Here is an 8,674-nt window from a genome sequence, read left to right as displayed (position 1 = left end):
CTAACTATGTCAGCACCAGTTCCAGGTAATTCTAATAGTGTCTCAGCAGACTCAGCTACAGCAAGTTCAAGCGTCTCAACTATCTCAGCAGTGTTACCCCTGGCTCTGACGACCCACACTGTCAACACCGATGTGGCTGAGTGGATTATAACCGACGACCTGCGTGAGTATTTCAGCAAAAGTGCAGATGGGTTTTTATCATGCCAACATATGGATAGCGATTTTAAATTATCTACTAAAGTACTGCCTGGTGACACTTTTAAGTTTAAACGACAGTGTACAAAGTCCCTTTTTTTCCGGGAAAAAGTGAATGGTGAGAAAATTAAGAGAGACTGGATTTGCTAATCCCCATCAACTAGTAAGGTTTTCTAGGCCCATTGTAAATTATTTAATTCAAAATGTGGAATTGGAGCATCTGCTTTGATGTCATCAGGATATGATGATTGGAAACACGCTGCAAGAGACTTAGCTCACCATGAAACAAGTGAAACCCACATTCAATCAATTGAAACCCTTTTAACACGTAGGAAAGCTGGAGAGCACATTAGTAAGAGGCTCACAGAGCAATTTGAATCAGAGAAAAAGTACTGGAATGACATACTGTTGCGTATTCTTACCGTAATCAAAATGTTAGCATCGCGTGGGTTGTCATTCCGTGGCAGTAACGAAATTGTGGGTTCTGTCCACAATGGCAATTATTTAGGTTGCTTAGAGCTAGTGGCTGAGTTTGACCCATTGCTTGCAGAACATATTCAGAAAAGAGCGAACAAAGGCCGAGGTCATGTGTCATATCTGTCATCAACTATATGTGATGAATTTATTCATGTGTTAAGTCGTGACGTTTTGGACCACATTTTAACTGAGATTAAAGAAGCAAAATACTTTGCAGTTAGTATTGACTCAACACCAGATATTTCACATGTAGATCAGCTTACCATTATATTCCGTTACATGACTTCTAAAGGACCAGTTGAACGTTTTGTGACATTTATCCCTATAGAAGAGCACACTGGGGAAGGATTAGCAACAAAGTTACTTGATTTTATGGAAAATACTGGCATTTCAATTAAAGATTGCCGAGGTCAATCCTACGATAATGCTGCCAACATGAGTGGCCGTTTCAATGGCATGCAAGCAAAAATAAAAGAACATGATAACTTAGCTGAATACATACCATGTTGTGCTCATTCGCTTAACCTTGTTGGTCAATGTGCTGTAGGATGTTGTTCTGAGGCTGTAACGTTTTTTGACTTTGTAAATAAGCTGTTTGCATTTTTTTCTGCCTCCACCTCTCGTTGGAATCTTTTGATGGCAGTTTTAAAGCCACTTAATATGCCTACCTTAAAAAGGTTATCTGATACCAGATGGTCAGCACATTATGATGCTGTACACTCCCTCCAGGTTGGCTATACGCAAGTGAAGTCTACACTGGATATCATGTGTCAAGATATGTCCCAAAAGCCAGAAACACGACTTGAAGCCGCAGGATTGAAAGATATAATGAGTCATCATGAAACAGGTATCCTAGTTCAATTGTGGTCAAAAATTCTGAATAGGTTCAATTTAACTAGCAAGTACTTACAAGGGGTAGACATGGATCTCAACACCGCTACGGAACTGCTTCGTTCTTTGGGTGATTTTGTTCATTCTCTTCGGAGCCAGTTCACAGCATTTGAAAAGGAAGGAAAGGATCTGGGTACCGATTCGTACAAAGGTGAATCAAGGCGAAAGCGCAAGAGGAACCAGAGATGGGATTATGGTGACTCAGAAGATCTAGAGTTATCCCCTTCTGATAAGTTTAAAGTTCAGTGTTTTTTGCCTATAGTTGATCAATTGTTAGTTGCTCTTAAACAGAGGGCTAATGCATATGATACAGTCAGCAAAAGGTTTGGTTTTCTTAAAAATCTACAATCTTTGTCCAATGATGGTATGAGAGATCATGTTTCATTTGTATGTGAAACATATTTTGAAGATGTTGAACCTAACTGTCATGGTGAATTTATTCACTTCACTTCTCTGTTTGCCAAATTGTCACCGCCCAATGAAACTGATTGTGTTGAACTGCAAATGTACACCTTTCTAGTTAAGAATAGTTTGACCGATACCTTTGTGAATGTCTACACTGTGTTGAGAATTTATTTGTCTTTTATGGTCACAAACTGTACTAGAGAAAGATCTTTTTCAGTCCTTAAAAGAGTTATGAATGAACTTAGATCAACAATGGGACAACCTCGCTTAAATGATTTGGCTTTATTATGCATTGAAAGTGACATAGTTAGATCAAGAGATTTCACAGTAGTGATCAAGAAGTTTGCTTCAAAAAAGGCCAGAAAAGTCAATATATAAAAAACTATTTTAAAGTTAATTGATTAACTAAATAGTACATAAATTATGCTACAATTTATATTTATTGTTTTTTTTTTTATACTTTCAAAAGAAAAATATATGAAGATTCTAGCTTCAGCTAAATATTTGACACCATCAACAATACTAAAAATGATATATGTTTGCTTATATTGCTAAATGCTATCCTATTCCAATATAACTTAAATATTGTTATTGGTGCTTTTGTAATGTTAGACTGTACTAAGGGCATACATGTACTTCACTTCTCTGTTTGACCTTTGCCAAATTTTCACCGCCCAATGATCTATATCCTGGAAAACATATGAAAAAATATTTACATGATAAAACAACAATACAATACCTTAAGAATTTGTCAGTGCACAGTAATAAACATTGAGTTAAAGAATGAATTTTTGTGTATTTGAAATATGGTTTTATTTTTATTTTTTTAATTTTTTCATTTAAATACCAATATTATTGGTATTTTCTTCCTTTATTGGAGGTGAACACATCAATTTGATACACGTACTCCACTGTCTCAATAGTAAATATACCTACAGCTCAGCAGTTGCTTTCTTAAGTCATGATTCAAGACCTTTTGTCAGTTTACATATATATGGGTGTCTGGGCCAAAGGGGTGTAGCTGTACCTAACCAGTTGGTAAAAAATTATTAAAAAAATGCTCTAAAACATACCTAGATTGTGTCCTTTTATTAGCAAGACTGAAAAAAAAAATTCTGGGGACAGCTGCCCCCCTGACCCTCCTACTTGGGGGGTCTGGGGGACCCCCAAACCCCCCCGGCTGGGGGCCTCCGGCCCACTGACCCCCCGGGTTTAGGCTCGCTAACGCTCGGCATTTTTACCTTACCGCCACATTAGGCCCTCCTATACTTACAGCCCCAGGCCTAAAAATGTCCTAATCCGGCCCTGCCAATATATCTATGAAAGAAGTTAGTTTAAATATAACTGAGGTGCGTAATGCGTACAATAGTCTGAAAAATAATAAATCCGCTGGCATTGATCAAATTAGCGTGAACGTAGTTAAAGTAATCTTCGATATCATAGAACCATCTTTGTTTCATATTTTTAACCTTTCAATACAATCCGGTATTGTACCGGAGAAATTAAAAATTGCTAAAACATCACCTATTTTTAAAACTGGCGATAACACAATTATATCAAATTATAGACCTATTTCTGTCTTACCATGCTTTTCAAAATTGTTAGAACGTATTATGTATGATAGGCTTAATAAATATTTAACCAAAAACAAAATACTGTATAATAAACAATTTGGATTCAAAAAAAAACATTCAACGGATCATGCAATAATCGATTTAATAAATTATATATCCGATGGGTTCAATAATGATTGTTATACACTAGGAGTTTTTATTGATCTGTCAAAAGCATTTGACACAGTTGACCATGACATACTTATAGAAAAACTAGAACTCTATGGAGTATTAAACAATAACCTACTCTGGTTTAAAAATTACCTGTCAAACAGGAAGCAATACATAGTGTATAAAGAAAATGAAACAGGAAACAAAGTTATAACTTGTGGTGTTCCCCAGGGATCCATCCTAGGACCACTATTATTCTTGTTGTACATTAACGATTTATATTTAGCTTCAAAGACTTTAAATCTTATTTTGTTTGCTGACGACTCTAATCTTTTTTACTCAAATAAAAATATAAAAGATCTTTTTAAAATATTTAATGAAGAACTAATAAAAGTTAATGATTGGATTATTTGTAATAAACTTTCATTAAATGTGCTGAAAACTAAATTTTTGTTGTTTCATAAACCTAGTAAGAGTGATCACCTCCCACTAAAATTACCCAATCTCTTTATGAATAATTCAGTTATTAAAAGAGAATCAATTGTAAACTTCCTCGGAATAATATTAGATGAAAATATATCATGGAAATCTCATATTAAATCTATTGAAAATAAAATTTCCAAAAAATATTTCTGTTCTTTATAGAGTTAAACCATTTCTTAATATTAAGTCTTTAAAAATTATATATTTTTCATTTATCCATAGTTATCTATCCTATTGCAATATTGCATGGGGAAGTAGCAACTATGGAAAGCTTAAAAAAATTTATAGTAAACAAAAAATTGCATGCAAAATTATTTTTGGCGTTAAGAGAACTGCTCATGGAGAGCCTTGTCATTTGTGAAAGTCATAACTTATTTTTTTTTTGATCTTCTGACTTTTATTTTTCATTTAAATATGTTGTTATTGAAAACTTATGCTATTTTTATATCTTATTATAAGTTTTATAATATCTTTGTAGAAATATATGTATATATATATACTTTTATGTATAAAGTTTCAATGTTAACGGGGCTCGGTGATAAGACAGTATGTCTTCTTCTTGCTCCGGCCATTTATTATATATGTAAACGATTTTTCTCATTGTAAATAGTATTATACGGCAAAATAAAATTAAAAAAAAAAAAAAAAAATATTTACGTATAAATCATTTCTTCGCTACAGCTCGGGTTATACGTATATGACACAGTGGCGTAGCAAGACATATTTTGTCATTAGATATACGTGGCCGAAGTGCCCAATTTCTGTTTCTCTAAAACAATAACTTTTCTAAAAAAATAAAAAAACTCTTTACCTATATCTTAGGGCTCCTAAACCTTGCGGCTCTAGGTTCAGTTGCTTGTGGGACCGTAAGTTTTGGTAATACTGGTCTTACAGTAGGTAGGCCACTGGTACTACACGCAGATAAAGATATTTACGTGAAAAGTTCTGAATTTTTCATGCCCATATATTAATTTTATTTAGGTGCCCCAAGAAGTCCTTATGATCTTATCACAGAGCACCGTGGATGAGTATTTAATTGGAAGTCCTCACCTCCTTCCTAACCAATGTCGCAAAACTTTCCCAGAGATAGAGTTTGAACTATGGATCCTTTGTTTCTGAAGCAAGTGCACTACCACTGCGCCAAGGCTGCTCAAATCTAAAAATAATCAAATATAAAAGTACCGTAGTTGTTTAAACCACGACTTTTAGAGTCAAAGGATATTCTTGAGCAGGTGAACTTTTTTTGTATTAAAGTGGCAAAATATCTTTACAAAAATAAAGCGTCCTCTTAAAAAGTTTGGAGCTCCTTAATCTTCAGGACATGGTGTAATAGCCTCCATAATTCAGGACAAGTTTAAACTTTCTCTCCTTAGTTTTTAAATAGTAAATACATTTACGTAAAAAAACTTGTAAAAAAGATCTAACAATTATGCCAATTATTTTCCTTTCTAATAAACTACCCTTTCTGAGTCTCCAATGGGTATATGCGCCTTTTACTAACTGGTTTGTTTCAGCTTTGTCTAAATTCCAGACTTTTCGAATGGTTGGCCAGAGAGTGAACATTTTAGAAACGGTTTGATTAAGAGAATGGTTATTATAACTAAAACTGGACCGGAACTAGAGAGGGTTTTAATTATGGGCAGAAACCTTTATTGATATTTTCAAATTTTACAGGGAAGAAATACCTAAAACCGCGCAAATCAAATGTTGCGGCAAACTAAATGTTAGTGACTTAAAGTTTTACTTTTTTGCATTACTTTTGCACAAGATCCTGTCAAAGTTATTGTTAAATATAAGTAAGTTTATTTACTTACTTAAAATATAAGTAAATTTATTTACTTACTTTATATAAATTACTTTTAATTTACTTAACAAACTAAATAAAATGTAAGCTTATGTAATTTAAATTTTATTTTATATAAATTATTTTTAAAAAAGATTTATTACTTTTAAAATAAAAAATTTCTACTTAAAAGATATTATTTTATTTGTAAATTTAATTTACATTGGGTAGCATATTACTTTTATGTAATTTAATTTCATATGCAAGTTATTTTTTAATATAATTTTTTAAATTAGTTATTTTTATAGGTAAAAAAATAGATTACAGTTTGAGAAACTTTTATATTATGTAATGGAATTTTCAAAAGTAATTAATTTTAAAATGTAAAAGTAAACAGCTTTTTCATGTGACTTACTTTTACATGTAAAAGTAAGTTACTTTTGATGTAATATTCTTTTATACATAACTTACTTTTGAAAGTAAAAAAACTTATATTATAAAGTAAAAGTCGTTTCAAAAAAATTAGTTACTTATACGGAAATATAAATTTACATAAAAAGTTTAAAATTACTAATGTAATTTACTTTTTGATAAAAATTACTCGTGTAAGTAAAAAAAATGTAAGTAAAAAAGCCCTAGTTACAACAATTTTTGTTGTATATTTTTTTATTGATGTATTATACGTCGTTAGGTAACACATTATTTGCGGTTTCAAAATAAGTTGAGTAATGGTTTTGAAGTCTAACGTTTCGTAACGCGTTTAAGACTTTTTTAATTACTAAAAACTGCGGCCTTCATAGCTCACCGCATTACCTAATATCTGTTTAAATAAAAAATTCACAACTTGATTTTTTAAACATTTTTACACTTTTACATTTTATTCAAAAAATAGTTTGAAAAAAATATTTTTATAGTTATTTGACTTTCCATCAATTACGAGATTACGAGATTACGAGAGGGCATTACTTGCATTTGTTGGATAAACTTCTTTAGCAAACCTTTGACAAAATTCTTTCCATTTAAATGACTTTTCTTTTTTAGGGTTGTTTTTGCTCATGAGTATACCAAATTCTTCCGTCGATAGACAATTGCCTCTTGTTTTTAGAATATACTCTAAAGCATCACAATTAATCTCGCCGCTGTCATCTGTATCGAAAACTTTGAAAGCATCATCAATTTCCTCCTAAATATTTTAAAAGTTTTATTAATAAAAAATGAAAATAAGAATTTATTGCTATTCAATTAAACATAAGATAAGGGAGAAACATAAGCTAAGGGAAATTTTTACATAGAATTCGTCGTTAGTCCAAGTAGTTTTACCTTTTCTATTTTTATTTTTAAGTGGTTTGAAAGATTACTGGTTTGAAAGATACACTGGTTTGAAAGATTAGATATTACCAATCTGCGCAATTTAATGAAAATATTATAAAATCCAAGAAAAAGTAATTTTTAGAAAAATCAACACAAGTCTTTTCTGGTATTCTTTATACAAAAAAGTTGACGTTTGACGAACTCTAACTTTAATAAAAGTTTTTGAAAATCATTCAAAACAAATTAGCGACAGTTTTTAGTTTTTGGTAACTTGTATTGTATATTTAATTTAATTTATAAGAATAAGTGTAAAATAAAATTAACCTCATGATATTTAAATTTATATGGACTTCTCCCTCTAAATAAAAGTAGTTTTTATATACGTATACCTCCGAATCTTCAATAGGAAGAATTTGATCAAGAACAATCTGCAAAAAGCCAGCTAGTTCAATCCCTCCTTTATTGTTTTGATCATAAAACCTCATCCATTCTTGTATTGTATTGGAGTCTGTAGGTTCGCCCAAACTTTCTAAAATTAGTTGTAAGTTTTGATTTGAGAGTAAGCGATCTGGGTGGTCACGAAATTCTGTAATAATTGACTGCATCATACTCAGGTTAAAATGCTCGTCATTAATTGTGTTTGTTTCTAAAGATTTTCAATAATGTTGACAATATTGCCGTAAACATACTCAGTTAAATAAAATCTTGATGATAAAGTTTAAGATTTAAATATACTAAATTTAAGCTAACCTTCAAATTAAGTTAAAAATGTTTACCTTTTATGTCATTGATCCTTAAAGATTCTTCCTTGTTTAATACCCCTTGAAATGTAACTGTTGTGGATGGGTCACTATCAGGTGTTAAAGGCAATTCATCGGCAGTGTTTCTCTTAAGTAAATACAATCTAGCCATTTTTTTAAAACAGGTATAATAACGATAATTAAACTTTTGATTACTTTTTATTATATTTTTAGGGTTTTTTATTTCTAGAATTTCAGAGGTCTTAATGCTTATTTCTTATTCCTTTATAAATCCTACGTTTTATTCTTAGATCTTTATAAATTTTATTTCTAGATCTTTAAAGATCTTATTTCTATTCGGAATACCGATCAATAGAGAAAACACAATTAGAAGCTATAAGTGACTTCAGATAAGATTCATTGGGTAATATCTTAATTTCATTATCTTCATAAAGTTTCTAAAGGTTTCTTTTTTTTTTATTATGAGGGATCATAATTTATTAAAATTTTAAAGACAGGTGAAATTCAAATCAAAGGTAAAAAAAAAGGATAAATTATTTAAAAAATAAAAACTGAGTTTTCAAAGCTTTAATCATTGAAACTGAATGACGATTACATCTTCGATGTTTTTTTATTTGGTTTTTGATTTTGTATGAAATAATTCC

The 8,674-nt window shown here is 31.1% G+C and overlaps 2 protein-coding genes across 2 annotated transcripts; one reads left to right on the top strand and one right to left on the bottom strand.

Annotated features, from left to right (window-relative positions):
- Nucleotides 1–423: 423 nt before the first annotated feature.
- Nucleotides 424–2,346, top strand: LOC136087090 (zinc finger MYM-type protein 1-like). The gene has a single exon (XM_065809596.1). It carries the CDS (start codon nt 424–426, stop codon nt 2,344–2,346), a length of 1,923 nt encoding a protein of 640 aa, XP_065665668.1.
- A 4,456-nt stretch (nt 2,347–6,802) lies between these two features.
- LOC100215550 (uncharacterized) lies at nt 6,803–8,380 on the bottom strand. Its single transcript, XM_065809049.1, has 3 exons — nt 8,046–8,380; nt 7,659–7,915; nt 6,803–7,141 (listed from the first exon to the last, which is right to left on the bottom strand). Exons 1-3 carry the CDS (start codon nt 8,179–8,181, stop codon nt 6,908–6,910), a joined length of 627 nt encoding a protein of 208 aa, XP_065665121.1. The 5' UTR covers nt 8,182–8,380; the 3' UTR covers nt 6,803–6,907.
- Nucleotides 8,381–8,674: the final 294 nt, after the last annotated feature.

The sequence above is a fragment of the Hydra vulgaris genome, chromosome 11 (assembly GCF_038396675.1).
Source record: "Hydra vulgaris chromosome 11, alternate assembly HydraT2T_AEP".
Classification (NCBI taxonomy): domain Eukaryota; kingdom Metazoa; phylum Cnidaria; class Hydrozoa; order Anthoathecata; family Hydridae; genus Hydra; species Hydra vulgaris.
This window is presented reverse-complemented; position numbering and strand designations above follow the sequence as displayed.

Coding starts and splice junctions, on each gene's coding strand:
- LOC136087090 (XM_065809596.1), top strand. CDS start 424: ATGTCATCAGGATATGATGATTGGAAACACGCTGCAAGAGACTTAGCT.
- LOC100215550 (XM_065809049.1), bottom strand. CDS start 8,181: ATGGCTAGATTGTATTTACTTAAGAGAAACACTGCCGATGAATTGCCT. Junction 7,916..8,045: donor AAGGATCAATGACATAAAAG/GTAAACATTTTT, acceptor GAAAATCTTTAG/AAACAAACACAATTAATGAC. Junction 7,142..7,658: donor TTCCTATTGAAGATTCGGAG/GTATACGTATAT, acceptor TAAAATATTTAG/GAGGAAATTGATGATGCTTT.